Source organism: Betta splendens, chromosome 4, assembly GCF_900634795.4.
Source record: "Betta splendens chromosome 4, fBetSpl5.4, whole genome shotgun sequence".
In the NCBI taxonomy this organism is placed as follows: domain Eukaryota; kingdom Metazoa; phylum Chordata; class Actinopteri; order Anabantiformes; family Osphronemidae; genus Betta; species Betta splendens.
In genome coordinates, this window is record NC_040884.2 from 29,229,947 (window position 1) to 29,243,947 (window position 14,001).

General features: G+C 40.8%; 2 protein-coding genes across 30 annotated transcripts in view; both read right to left on the reverse strand.

The window, feature by feature from the left end:
- Nucleotides 1-51: 51 nt before the first annotated feature.
- On the reverse strand, nucleotides 52-4,149 carry scly (selenocysteine lyase). Of its 4 annotated transcripts, none has more exons than XM_029149146.3 (13): nucleotides 4,087-4,149; nucleotides 3,424-3,501; nucleotides 3,170-3,279; nucleotides 2,961-3,061; nucleotides 2,687-2,864; nucleotides 2,468-2,595; nucleotides 2,124-2,279; nucleotides 1,946-2,052; nucleotides 1,803-1,839; nucleotides 1,204-1,287; nucleotides 946-1,045; nucleotides 715-790; nucleotides 52-604 (listed from the first exon to the last, which is right to left on the reverse strand). In XM_029149146.3, exons 2-13 carry the CDS (start codon nucleotides 3,495-3,497, stop codon nucleotides 451-453), a joined length of 1,305 nt encoding a protein of 434 aa, XP_029004979.1. In that variant the 5' UTR covers nucleotides 3,498-3,501; nucleotides 4,087-4,149; the 3' UTR covers nucleotides 52-450. The 4 variants fall into 4 exon arrangements, with proteins under 4 accessions (XP_029004979.1, XP_029004977.1, XP_029004978.1 ...); XM_029149144.2 differs by having other exon boundaries at nucleotides 4,005-4,135; XM_029149145.3 differs by lacking the exon at nucleotides 4,087-4,149 and having other exon boundaries at nucleotides 3,424-3,989.
- A 566-nt stretch (nucleotides 4,150-4,715) lies between these two features.
- Nucleotides 4,716-14,001, reverse strand: part of kif1aa (kinesin family member 1Aa) — a 31,619-nt gene continuing 22,333 nt past the window's right edge. For 10 of the 26 annotated variants that reach the window (XM_029146465.3, XM_029146463.3, XM_029146462.3 and 7 more), the window contains 16 exons: nucleotides 13,925-13,991; nucleotides 13,724-13,808; nucleotides 13,534-13,639; nucleotides 12,290-12,316; nucleotides 10,286-10,309; nucleotides 9,868-9,982; nucleotides 9,641-9,774; nucleotides 9,501-9,562; nucleotides 9,278-9,423; nucleotides 8,716-8,901; nucleotides 8,541-8,612; nucleotides 8,311-8,432; nucleotides 8,001-8,144; nucleotides 7,726-7,918; nucleotides 7,521-7,639; nucleotides 4,716-7,439 (listed from right to left, as the gene is read on the reverse strand). In XM_029146465.3, the coding sequence (XP_029002298.1) occupies nucleotides 7,397-7,439; nucleotides 7,521-7,639; nucleotides 7,726-7,918; nucleotides 8,001-8,144; nucleotides 8,311-8,432; nucleotides 8,541-8,612; nucleotides 8,716-8,901; nucleotides 9,278-9,423; nucleotides 9,501-9,562; nucleotides 9,641-9,774; nucleotides 9,868-9,982; nucleotides 10,286-10,309; nucleotides 12,290-12,316; nucleotides 13,534-13,639; nucleotides 13,724-13,808; nucleotides 13,925-13,991 (1,645 nt within the window). In that variant the 3' untranslated portion in view covers nucleotides 4,716-7,396. The remainder of the gene's footprint in view (nucleotides 7,440-7,520; nucleotides 7,640-7,725; nucleotides 7,919-8,000; nucleotides 8,145-8,310; nucleotides 8,433-8,540; nucleotides 8,613-8,715; nucleotides 8,902-9,277; nucleotides 9,424-9,500; nucleotides 9,563-9,640; nucleotides 9,775-9,867; nucleotides 9,983-10,285; nucleotides 10,310-12,289; nucleotides 12,317-13,533; nucleotides 13,640-13,723; nucleotides 13,809-13,924; nucleotides 13,992-14,001) is intronic. The other 16 variants (XM_029146457.3, XM_029146460.3, XM_029146456.3 and 13 more) reach the window with 3 other exon arrangements.

The following is a 14,001-nucleotide window of genomic DNA, read 5'->3' on the forward strand; positions in this document are numbered from 1 at the left end:
GCAGCATGGAAACTTAAGTAATGGGAGAAGTCAGAGCCAAGGCATGATGGATTACGTTTGAATTTTTGTATTTAATAAATTAATAAGAGCAAGATGATTTGTCTTTGTTGTCAATCAGCTGTTTAGGGCACCAATAAGAAAGCAATAATAAGAGAAAATAATAGAAAAATTATATAATTGAATAATTTCAGTTACATTTATACATGTTGCCCAGGCTCCAATTAGCAGATGAGCTACTCATATGACGTGATGGAAACCGAGCACATGACTCTCATACCATCACACCTCAGGTCACTCCAAGTTCTTCCCTTTATATCCATATTAAATAAATGATCAGTTTTACATAGTTAATTGTTGTAACAATAAACGCACACAATGAATTGGTAATTCTGCACATCCTTATTCTGACCTACAGGACAAATTACAGTAGGTTGGAGCAACTGAAGTTCATCAGTTCATTCTTTCCAGCTGTAGCACAGCTTCCTTCAGGTCGTCCACAACTGCATCCACGTCTTCTTTGGTTGTTCTCCTGCCCAAGCTCAACCTCAGAGCATTAGCTGCGACCTCTGTGGGAACCCCACAGTTCAGAAGAATATGGGAAGGCCTGATAGACACGGTGGAGAGAAGGTATCAAGTTAAAAATTATGGCAGAAAAAAAACCTGAACAGGCACAGTAAAGTGAAAGAATCTTGGTTTCTTCTTCTTCTTTTCTACCTGTTTCCACTGTCTGAGTGGCAGGCAGCACCAACACTGGCCAATAGCTTCCTACAGTGGGACAATACCCTCCAGCCTAAAACAAGAGAGAGAGGGATTAATCATTCAAAGCCTTTGTAGTTTACAAATGGCTCAGTGCAGGTCACGAACTGCCTCTAACAAACATTGGTGTAGGGTTAGAGGAAACTGGACTGGAAACCAAAAGAGAAGGCGGAGGAGTCATGACATCACCTTGTAATGTTGGCCCCAGGATGGACACGTTACATGTGTTTGGGAGGATATCAGAGCCAGGGTAATGGCTGTTGAAGTGAAGTTTGTCTTTAAAGGTGGCCTAAAAAGGAAAACATGACGTACAATACTGGGGGACAGTCTCATAGTCTCCTACATGTAAATATCCCACTGACAGTAGTGGCATAATGGACTGTACATGTATGTCAATATTAACAATAATCACAATCTCAATAATAATGTGGGAGTTTCCAGACGCACCTTCAGTTGTTCTTCTAAGTAGAGTCTTGTACTTCTCATGTGAGCCTCGTACTCTGGCAGATTAGCAGCAACCAGTTCTGCAGCCTATCACACACCAATAATAATCAGTAAAGATGACGTCACCATTAAAAATGTCACACCTCCCAATTGTTGACTACTATTCTGTATTAAGGAACACCTTTTACAGGGTATATACAGTAGGCTATAACTACAGTAACATATAATACAAATACATGAAGTAAATGTTAATACAATACTAATGAGGCTACATTACCATGATTTGGTTTTGCATTCTCCACGTTTTTTTTTCATATTACTGCCATACTAACTTATTAAAATGTAATCAGATAATTCATGATGATCAATAAAAACATCAATTCCTTATTAGCAAGTGGTATCTAAATTCTATCCACTTCAGAGGCTATTTTAGAAGGTAATAGAAAATGTCAGAGGTTTCTTGGTATTGCCTACAGTAATATCAGTAGCTATTTTCTAATCTAATTTGACAACATATTAATTTAAGTGACAAATCCTCATTTAAAGCCAAACGTCACTTAATGTTAATGTCAAAATGTTCTAAAAACCTTAAAACAACAAACCTTTCCTAGTCCAGCAATCATTGGTGTGTTTTCAGTGCTGAAATATTAAAACAAATAAATATAACAATATTTAAGCAAACTGATCTTGGCAGTTGCTTTGTGCAGATTTCATACACACTAAACCGTGCAGCTTGTCTCTGTACCCTGGTCTGAAGCTTCTCTCTTGTCCTCCTCCAAACAGCATCGGATACAATGGTGTTTTTGTTCCTGGTCCTTTCACATACAAAGCACCGATCCGAGGGGCATAAAACTAGAAAGGTCAAAAACAACATGTTTTCCTGTTCGCTTTCATATGTCTAAGTTGAGATATTTGATACAGACCTTGTGTCCTACTATGGTAAGGTAATCCACACCCAGCTCACAGGCATCAACTCGAAATTTTCCCAGAGCCTGCGCAGCATCAGTGTGGATCAGGATTCTGAGCCGCTCTTGCTGCTTGTTAAGAAATTTGATTCTCTGGCAAATCCCTTGGACTGGCTGAAAAGATAAAAAGCATTCAGGGGGCGCACCCCTGTGCTGTCAGCAGAGTGAGCTTTATTCTAAATAAAAGTGTTTTGTATTCACCCTAAAACATCAGCAGCAAGTTATACTAGTTCTAATATAAAATGTTTTAAGACAACAAAAAAAATTTTTGACTCAGTTTTTTTGTTCTCTTCCTGTCTTACCATGATGACGCCTGTCTCGTTGTTGGCCAGCATGATAGAGACGAGACAAGTGTTGGGGCGCACCATAGCAATGATGTCCTCCACCTCCACGCGAGCTGTCACCTTGGACACAGGCACAAATGTCACGTCTGTGACGGACACACAGTCACTCAACCAGGCCAAACAGGAGATATAATATAAGTTACATTTTTGAGTAATTATTATAAATTCTCCTCTTGCCTGCCTTGCCATCTCTTTGCAGGTGCTCAGCTGCCAGTTTGACTGAGTCATGCTCCACGTTAGAGGTAATAATGTGAGGAAGGCCAGTGCAGCCATTCTGGTGCCCTTCGCCTTGTTCTGCTGCCCTGCAGTTTCTCCTGAAGTGCTCTATAGCAGTGTGGAGCACCAGGTTATTAGCCTGAGAAAAAATATATGGCCATACTGTAACAACACATTTCACATGTCTGGTTCACATAAATATGTATGAAGTGGGAGTGAACATAAATCCTGTCACCTCTGTTCCACCTGAAGTAAAAATTATGTCCTCTGCTTTACCACCAACCATCCTCGCCACATTCTCTCTGGACTGATTAATGATTGCCTTGGCTTTGGCACCTACAGTACACATAATAAAACACTGTAAAATTATTGATTGTAAACTCAGGTACTACAAAATTAGTAGCATTTGAAGATCTGAAAAAAAAGATTAACAGTAGACTTCACCTGCTATATAGTTGCTGCTTGGGTTACCCCAGGCATCCTGAAGGGCTTCAGTAATGGTCTCAATCACGTCTGGCTCCAGTGAAGTGGTAGCATTGTAGTCCATATAGATCCTTTATTCCGTTACATAACAGAACATTATAAAAAAATCTTCTTATCTCACATAAGCCTAGTGTTTTCGATCACACCATAAAGTATATGCCACAATGGCACTGATTAGACCAAGCTTTCTGAATGAGAGACCAAATCAAACGTACCTGTCCAGCTTCATTTCTGAATAATGTAGAGAGGCATGGTCAGTGAAGTTGAGGCCGTCGGTTCGCTCAGCCATGCTCCTATGAAGAAATGCGAATCTTACTGTGATGTCTATGTAAATGTAAGCCTGGTGCAGCTGTGTCACCTGGACGTACTGTAACTGGTTATTACCAGATAGGATGCACCTACATACCAAGTAGCTAGGTTATAAAGGTTTATTCGGGTCATGAACCTAATATTTAACGTTTACATGACGTTAACGTCAGTAGCGTTTTCCATCCGCCAGCTGTTTTTATTTCCGTGTCGCGGGAGCGACACGTCGTAACTGAGCTTCACGAAGCCCATAGCGACGTGGAATTCATTTAAGTAAGAAACGTTTAACTTGAGCATTAAAATAGTCCGCAACGCGTGTCAGATAGACTTGATCATTAGCTATCGCTAACCAACCGTAAGTGACATATGTTGGCTAGCTAAAGCTAGCTTGTACTATTAACGTTTGCTAAGTTTAAAATATAAATTTGAAGATAAATAATATGTTCATTCTTGTCGCAGGGCAGTTTTCTGTTTAGGCTGTGTATCTGACCTTGTGAAGTGATGTGAAGACGGTCTTAAATAGATTTAGAACACTCAGTGTCAATCATCAACTACGTAGCTAAGCAGTGTACCGTATGTCAGGGAGACACGCTACTCCTCTTCACGCTGTGTTGCCAGATCTCTTAAAAGGAAAACGGCAATTTAGGATGCCATATAACAGCCAAACGATTTATCAAGCACACACAACAGTAAAGGAAGATTCAAATGTTCCCATTTTGGCCCATTTTGTAACGTGTAATGTTTATTAATTTGAAATATAGTAGATAGAAAATATAAAGTCAATATATTGTGCCTTTTTGTAAAAATAGACTATAGGTGTAAACATATTGCGTGCCATTAAAAATATATATTTTGAAAAAAACATAAAAGCCAGGCTAATTGTCAGATTATGTCTGTTTGCGTAAGAAGGCAGAGATGTATTGCATAATAAAAGGCAACGAAATGCATAATTAACACGACTTAACTGCAGACCTGGCAACCCGAGATCCTGCTGCCATAGAAACAGGCAACAACCAGGAAGCTAGCGTCGCGTACTGTATGTAGCATGAATTTGCAATCATTTGGTGTCATTTCCGTATTGTTTCGCAATTGCCATATATATTTATTCCACCTATAACAAGTCACGTAATAATTAAAAAATAAGATCCCAAGTTGTAAATTCATTTACACCTCATAATCGTTCACAAAAAAGGACCGACTCTTTTACTTTGTGTTGCATAATTTCCATCTTTATTTATCTTATGACAATGTGTTTAGTGTACACAAACATTTGATGCTAAACTCCAACACTCAAAGACACCGACTGATTCTACTTCCCATTTAGGAATTGTAAATGGCTGCAACTTTGTAATATGCTGTTCACAGCAACCATGTTTATATACAATGCAAAATAAAGTTGAGAGTGCGAAATCAAGATCTGATGTGGAAGCACAACAATGTACATGATATTCCTCCAGACAGGAGGGTATAGAAAAAGTAGGTTTTGTGAAGACTGAGAGAAAGAAAGTGAACGTAGATAATAAAACAAGTGTGAGAGTACAGCATTACTTTTTACAAGATGCTATGACTAACAGGGTCGTAATGTACCAGTAAAGTCCTCCCACTCACCAGTGCACAGATTATTAAAGGTGTTTCCCACAACTCCATGTAATAACCTGCTACAATCAATAAGGAACCAGAGTGCCTCCAGAAGACAAGTCAAAGCAACCACCCCAGCAGAAAGCATTTTAAACATACATTCAGTGCGATTGTTTTGTGACTGCACCAACAAAGCATTGGTTGGCTCAAATGTGACACAGGTTAAAATTCCAGTGAGAACAACAGGGATAATGTCAGGAGAGCTCAGACTGGAGCAATCCCAGGATCACATTTTAAGACTGGGTTTTTAAAAAATGACACAAACATGAGCCAGTGCAGTGTAAAGTACAGCACATTTTACATTAGATAAAATAGCTGTGAAAGCCTGTGATTGACTTTATTCACATTTTTCACATAAAAAAACAAAACAAACATGTAAATAACAAATTAATGGTTGTTGATGGTTGGGTTAACCACAATGCATACGGAAGGGATGAATATTATGAATATTGAATATTGTGTCCACAAAACATTGTCCCGAAATATAATAAATACACTTGCAGTTAAAGCTGCTTATGGATTGAAATAGCAGAAAACATGAGTATATGCTGAATGGCTCAAACAGTTTAACTGACTGCTTTTTTGCCCGGATTTTAAAGTTGTGATGCTTTGAGATGTTGTGGTATTAAAGTAAATGTCTCCACTGTAGGGGAGCATGCTCTCTAGGCTGGCAGACCTGAGGTACAGTATGCTCTATTTTACTTTATACTCTACAACAACTCTCAATTCCATCGTTACCATGTAAACAGAGTCAGTGTAAACAGACACATTTAAAAAGGGAACTGCCCAGTAACATTTTTCATCAGTAATTAGCTTACAGGGTGTTAAGTTTTACATCTTGACCTTTGACATCCTCAACATAACTGATTTATTTTCTCATTTTATTCTCTCTAATGGACATACAAGATTTCAATCTAGCATTAGCATAAATAAAACCTTTCATCCAAATAGGTGACAATGAAAAGCGGAGAAAGTGATGATATGACATTTAGACACTTCCAGAAAAGTATTATAGCAGCATGAAGAATGTAGTTCCATAGCAACTGGTGTCGAGGCATATTGTACAGTATGACTGAAAAGAGAGGCACTACATTTAATCAATACACATTTCATTCAGAAAACCCGGTTTTCAGTACTGCGATGGACAGTGTCAATGTTCACTTACCGAAGTAACATTGTGCATTGTTCTTGTCAGACACCCAGTGTGTACACCGGGTAAATAGGCTAGTGTTCCTACCCAAATCTTAAAGGATAGTATTTAAGTAATCTTCAGCACAAAGAATGTGGCCAATCCAAATGATTTTGTGTTTTAATAACATTTGCATGGGGATAAGGTTGTATTATTTAAACATTTAAAGAACTCATATTAAAAAGTGCAGTGTGCAGAAATTGCACCGTACTACTATTTTAGAAATATAAATGTCTTTGTAAATAAATACATGCAGAAATAAATAATAAACTGTTATATATCTAAATATATTATTAAAAAAATTCAGGAAGAGAATAAGATTAACTGGGAGGATTTTTTGGGTGACGTTGGAATATTTCATTTGAATGTAGATGCCCTCAGTGCTCCTGCAACGCGTATTCATGAAACTGCCACGGGATCGTTCGCTTGCCAGACGTTTGTGTGCATTTTAAAAGTTGGATGCGTTTAACTGCAGGATCCACGGCTCAAAGAGAGAAAGGTGTTCTAAAGAGTAACACTGAAGTGCCAGTTTTTCTTTTAGAGTTTTGTGTATTTTGTTGCTGTATGTGGTATGCAGACCTGGTAAGACACCGTACATGTGGAGTTTGTCTATTTACTGATCTAAATGTAGCAATCCTCACTGACATGTTGCATTTAGGTAAAGATCAACTGCATTGTTTAGACCAAGGAATAAATGTATAAGGCTTGATGTGGCTCTGACAACGACTACAGTACATTATCACACGTATTTATTCTGAGATAACAAGCTGTTGCTACCTTTTCACTTCATTCGTCCAGTACAGTACAGTGACGGCGTTTTGAAGAGGTTCTTCAAACTACGAGACTCACACTGCGGTAAAAAGCCTGACATGAAATGGGTGCTTTGGGTGCTGAGGACACTAGTGTTAAACTGAGAATGTACAGGAGGAGGATGGTTTGTTGGTGACGGCAGAGTTGGGAAAGGGGCTCAGCATAGAGGGGCTAGGGACAAGGATCTATATACAGTTAAGTCTTTGTGTTCATTTCTTCTCTGATGAGAATTGCTGATTCGTGTTTCACATCCTCATCTGACTGGCTCGTCTTCTCGATAGCTTTGATCTAGTAGGCGAGAAGAAAAAATTGTTATCATTAGGGAATTTGTTTCCAGTTTCCAGTCTTTGTCCTATTAAAGCATTTTACCTGATAGTTCCAGCAAGAAGAGGATTAAACGCGTACAGCCAGTCATGCATCTCTTTGTCATTTGCAGCTTGAAGCAATATTCCACGATGTTCTGTGCACACGGCAAATGTGTTTGGGGTCTGTGGAAAGACACGAAACCTAATTATGGAGACTTTCTGAGATTTAGGAGCAAGGGGAAAATTAGAGCATTTGGGGAATCACTGACCTTCAGCATTGCCTGCTGGTCTTCACTGTACTCAACCTGGGCAGAGGAGAGATTGAGGATGGCTCGCTCCACGGTGTCCCTTTCTGTGTTGTAGATGTAGACGTATGGGCGGCGCACGACCACGTAACGTTTAACCCACCCGTTGGTTTGGGGCTCCAGGAAATATATGTAACCCTTTTTCGACACAATGGGGCTGGAGAGCAGATTCAGTTAGTACCACGTGTGAAGGCAAATAGTCATTTTTGGACCTACATTTTGTGGTGGAGAACACTCACCTGACTCTAATCTCTTGAATGTCGGGGACAAATTTGCGAGTTCGAGGTCTGGTTTCAGAAGCTCCATTGCCGGACTTCTTGGCCGCTGCGTCCTGCTGTGTGTCAGGACTGGGGCTGACGGCACAAGAGCGAGGTGGAGGTGGTCTGTAGCAGGGAAGAAGACACTTATTTATATCATCACCTGCATGACTTGAGTCATGTATTATTATCCTAAGAGCTGCATGTGCATCTTACAGACAAAGGCTACAATGTCAACCAAAGAGCACCTTTATAAAAAACAACAGCTACAAACGTGTTTCATGGGACCCACCTGAGTTCAGCATTGGCATAGCAGCCATCAACCAGTGAAGGGCATGTTGAGGAGGGTATGATTGTGCTGAGAGCAGAAACTGAAGTGGAGTCTCTTAGTGTTGTGACAGACATCTCTGAGATCTATTAAACACAAACACACAGTTGTCCCAAGTTAGAAGAGCAGCACATGATGCATATCTAAATATACTTAGAGCGTGTGTGTGTTTACATGTGTTTTTTAAATACTACCTTGCTTTCACTGGCACTGACACACACATGGCTGTATTCTCTGTTGAAGGAGTGAGTGAGCAGCCTCAAACACTGTGAGTTTGACAAATCAGAAAAGAATTACATGAATTGCGGGGTCTCTGTCTACACTTACATTTATTATAAGTGACAGAAATGAAACGTAACAATAACAGACCTTGGCCGCCAGCTCTCTTTGTCTCTCAGTGGTGATTTCAGAGCTGGTCTGGTCCAGGTCCACCTCTGAGGGCTGAGGAGAATCACCCAGATCCTCGGTGACACAGGACTGGAAGAAGTCCTGGCCCATGACCAAGGTAGACTCCAGTTTCTCCCTCAACAAGAGATAATGTTTGGTCTTCTCCACCTGAGAGGACATGGGAAAAATCATTTAAGTTGTTCTAACTTAGAGAAAGTTGTCTGCAAGCAACCTTTGTAAATTATTCACAATCTACTGTATCTGTTTGATATTTGAATTTAAGGAGCTACAGATTGCTACAGGATACATATTCCTCTTCATATTTTATTGTGGACCCACGACTTTGCTATTGACTCTCCAACAGTGTTTCCATGTGCTCCAACAACATTCATCCATCCACTTTCTACCGCTTATCCCCATGTGGGGTCGCAGGTGGTGCTGGAGCCTATCCCAGCTGTCTTAGGGCGAGAGGCGGGTTCACCCTGGACAGGTTGCCAGTCCATTGCTGGGCCTCTTACAAAATGAATTTTCATAAGTTCCTCACATCTTGAAGTAGGCTGAGCTTCTCCAGCTCCCACTGGTGGTCCAGAATGAGGCTGTCACTGCGAGGCCTCCATCCAGCCAGGTTCTCCTCTCCTCGGACGTAGGCCACTGAGGTGTCCAGCACCCGCCTACGTCTCCTCTGCATGCCTGGGGAGTGACAGGTGCAAGATAAGAACTGCTGCGGAAGCAAGGTTAGCACTAAGCGAGGACGCCTCGCTTCTCACCTGGGCTTCCTGCATCCGCCAGGTTACATAAGCTGACTTCATAAACTCCTGTTATGCGATTTCTAAAGGGAAAAAGCTTTTTTTCAGGAATGGGATCCACAATACTACATGTTTTTCTTTATTTGAAATTTTAAACTCACCCATCTGCCGCTCTCAGACTTCCAGTGCCAAAAAGGTTGCGGATAGAGCGCGATGCTGAAAGCTTGGTGTCACGAGAGTAAAACACCATGCAGATATCTTTGGTTATGACTGCAGGCTGGGTGCAGTTTTCCATCTACGATTGAAAAAGTCAAGTTTTGTCACTGTTCTGCCACAAATCATACAATAGCAGCGATTTGCTGATTCTAACGAATGGAGTGTTCTATACCTCCAGGTAGGCTGAGAGGGTCATGTATATTTTCTCCCCATATGGAGTAACCCGATTTAATAGCAGAGAGTTGTGCATGGAGCTGTCCCAAGCAGCCTCGAAGCGATAGAAGGTTCTACAGTGTTTTGTTGGAAAACAAGCAAAGGATTTAGTCATGACTCAGTTTTCAATCACCATAGCATCTGTCAAAGCGCAACAAAAATATGTGGATATGGGCTAAATTAGAATTAATACACTCAGAACATAATCTTCATAAAATGTAGAAAGGGCGCAGAGAAATAGATTTGCATGCACCAGGTTGACAGAATTGATGCTTTGCTTTTTACAAAAACATCACAAAAAAGCAAAGTACAGCAAAAATGAGAAAAGGGGGTAAAAGAGGCAGTCTGATGAAATGAGGGGCAGGGCAGTAAAATACCTATGGTCAACTCCCAAGGAAATGCTGTGAGGAAGAAGAAATCAGCAAATGAAAGTGAAAGTCAGGAGGTGTGTTACTGGGACGGCGTTGCTCCTTTTTTACACCGTTATCTCACTGTGTAAACGACGCTATGGACAGTGCAGCTCAGCCATAAGGGATGACTTGAGAAGCTCTGTCAGAGGTACTGATCCTGTTCCACCAATGGAACATCACAGCAAAGCAGGATCAGTCCTGAAGCCAAACAACATGGCTTTCTGTTATGCCTCTGATTTACTCCATACGATAGCATACATGATTTTTTCCCATTTAACCCGAGGGCAAACAATCACATGCTGAATGAAACCAGTCATGCTTCAGGCTCATCGCCCAGTACAACCTTGGATCTAGGGAAGTAAAAATTGTAGGAAGAAACTAATGTTTCTCTGAGCCATAAAAACAGCACAAATGGACATTTCATAAGGTTCAGATGTTGGGCCCAACTGGCCTGGACTGAGATGGAGCATGTGGGAAAGTGAACAATGTGACACCCAGAAAAAGCTGACAGCCAGCATAAAATAACTGACAGCTCCACTAAGAATGTTGCTCAGTTTTAGTGTGGAACTGGCCTGTGATACACAAATGTACGCACACACCCTTGTGGCTACATCAAAGTGGGGTCTCACCATTGACATAATACATTCCCCAGCCCCTTACCCTAACCATCACAATTAAAGGCAGACATCTAACCCTTGCTCTAATCCTAAAACCCATATGTAAGATCAGCCATAAAATCACATCTTAATCCTCAAACAGGCCTTCAAAGTTGTGGGGCTCAGCCAAAGGGCCCTACAAGTGGCCATAAGGCCTCGCTTTGGTATGAAAACAAGGTTTTTGGTCCCCACTTTGATGTAAATGCTAGGTACGCACGCACGTGCGCACACACTACGGCTTTCCCAATAGTAGAAAACTTACACTACACTTATAGCAATTTCCTCTTCACACTACACCAACATGTGCTTGGCTACATTTTACTACCTCCTTAAACTGTAGGAGCCAGGACTGAAGTCATGCTGCTGGCGTGACATGTGAGGAAACATTTGTTTCTGGTGTTTGGCAGGGATTCACTGAGGTACTCTTAGGATTCAAAAATATTCACAACATTGCAGCAATTTTGGGCAAAGTGCTACCGGTGAGGTAATGGTTTACAAGGATTCCATTTTAAGAGCTGCATTTGAATATTGTGCCAGTAATCAGTTGTGTGACTATTTTATTGTTACAGTACAACACTGGAGTAATAGTAGGTGGGCAATGGTCCTGGTAACATTCTGTAGCTGTGATGGGAAGCACTCCTAGACTCTTGGGGCAATAAGTGTAATGTAAAAAGATAATCTTCTCTGATCATATTTCCTTCAATTACAAAGAGCTGTAGTATAAAAAATAATAAACACGATCAACTAGAAAGTTTCTTTCCTGAAAAGAAACCATATCTTGCTGCAGCTTAAGGCCTTGTGTTGTAAGAATGGATTGCTACCACCCTCTACTGACAAGTAGGATTATTACATGTAAAGAGAACAATAGCACAATAAGATGTTAATAGTACAGTATAAGATAAAACTCCTTGTGTCCATCCAAAACATGGATATAAGTTAGAAACTATTGACTGTATCATGATCAGTCACAACATGATTCGAGCTTAAGACTGGCCCCACGAAACCTCCTGCAGAAACACAATGAAGAACATGAAGCGAAGCCATGCAGGCCCGGTTCTTCATAAACCTCAGCCCGATAATAGCTCAAACACACCCAGCGCAGCAAGAGAACCAAGGACATGCAAACGCACCTCCCTCACATGTCACGAGATGGAGAAAATAAAGAGGGGCACGGATGAAGCGCTGACAGCAATGGCAGACGAGGGGAAAGGAAAATAACTTGAGGTTCAATGGAAGTAAGGGGTGAAGAGAACATTAGAGAAGATGAGGCGTGGGTGTAACTTAGGAGCATGAGAAGAGAGGCAAAACAATATACCTAGGCATGTCCGAATCAAGAAACTGTCTGCAAAAGCAAAAAATAACATTCCATTAGTGGACTGAAGGGAGAGAAATGTTAGCATCCATTAACATCTTGATGTTAGTATCAGCAAGACTGAGCGGAAACCACCTCAGATCACAGCCTGACCTGGTGCTGAACCTGTGTATCTAATTCCTCATCATATTTAATGTTGATTCATGCATGTAGCACCACAGGCAAAGGCAGGCTGGCCGAGCAGGGTCACTGGTCAGAGCTGCTGGAGGCATTTCTTTGCTTTAGAAGTGTGCTTTAATCAAAGGGGTTAAGCAATAGGCCAAACAGCAAAAGCTAAAAAAATCACAAATATCTATTTTGATCAAAGGCGTTGACACAGGTTGGTTGCGAATGCAGGTCTCATTGCTGCTAATGATTCAGGTTGCAGCAACTGGACTTTAGTCAACTCACCATACTTAGCTGCAATCAAACAACATGTGTTTTTAGGGATTTCAACTACATATTAAATGGGTTAGAGCCTGTCTATGATTCTTAAATTAGAGCTTGTCAATTTAACATTTAATTCCAAAAAAGCGAGGATGAAATGTTGGATGTCAAATGCCTAACATCATATCAAGTCTAAATAATAGTTTAGGCTGTTATAGCATGTTTTATTTTCACTGAAATATGCTGCTTTTATTTCATGTTCACGTGGTGCTTAACAGTTTTAATCGATAAACATTTGTTAGGATGGAAGTGAGACAGAGTAAGTCAATGAGCATGTCAGTATTTAGGTTAGTTGATGTACAGTAATCGTACAGTAACCGAGAAACTGGAGGAGTTAGAGATGAGGTGATTAATGTAGTGAGATGCAGGTGAAATGGTGACCATCACACGAGTGCACAGATAAACACCAAGGAGGGTCGCACAGCCAGCACAGAGAAGTGAAGTCATTACTTCACGGCAGATTTGAGGTTTTTAGAAGCTGATTTTAAATAAAACAAGTGAAAATACTCACTTATGCTTTGCATCATATAAAGAAGAAACTACACTCATTTCATGTAGTGACTAAGTCTGTAGGCTGGATCTCTGCGTGTTTTTCTGACAAGTGCAGCTGTTTTACTGTGACATGCATTTGTTACAGTGAAATCCACGGCTAGTCCTCGGATAAGACTGTTGCTGACATTAAGAATCAAACCATACCAACATGTAAAAGACACATGTGCTCCAGAGACAAGGTCCTTTTAAATGTCTTAAGCAGTACATACCTGTCGTCTTGCATAGGTCTGACATACCCAGAGGACAATATGTTGAGAGACAGAATATTGGGGTCTACGAGGGTCTCGTCAGACTCTGGGGTGTTGCGTAGACGCCCTGGGAAAACGCAGTTTCCTTAGTACTAGCTCATACATACAGTACTGTTGGTGAAAGACGTTTAAGATGAGGAAGCAAACATACCAACTACAAGCTCACGAACTTCATTCCACTCCATGTCACCGCCTGATTCATGTACTATAGTAACAGTGATTCTCCTCTGGAGGCCCTTTACACATTAGGAGCAGACAGAGGAGGAAGGAAAATGAGTGGTTACATCATTACATTTAAATTAGGCTCCAAATGTGTTGTTTTCAAAAATAATTCAAGTAGTACATTCTATACCTGGTGCAGCAGAAATGTGCCATGGCAAGGCATCCCTCCTCTGTGGTCAACCACTGCAGGGATGTAGCTAGAAAGAC

What these genes read in the sequence shown, in the direction of transcription:
- scly (XM_029149146.3), bottom strand. Translation starts at nt 3,497, where the DNA reads ATGGCTGAGCGAACCGACGGCCTCAACTTCACTGACCATGCCTCTCTA. An exon ending in TTACTTCAGGTGGAACAGAG is followed by an intron (nt 2,865 to 2,960) that starts GTGACAGGATTT and finishes ATTTTTTCTCAG; the next exon opens with GCTAATAACCTGGTGCTCCA. An exon ending in TTACCATAGTAGGACACAAG is followed by an intron (nt 2,053 to 2,123) that starts GTCTGTATCAAA and finishes TGACCTTTCTAG; the next exon opens with TTTTATGCCCCTCGGATCGG.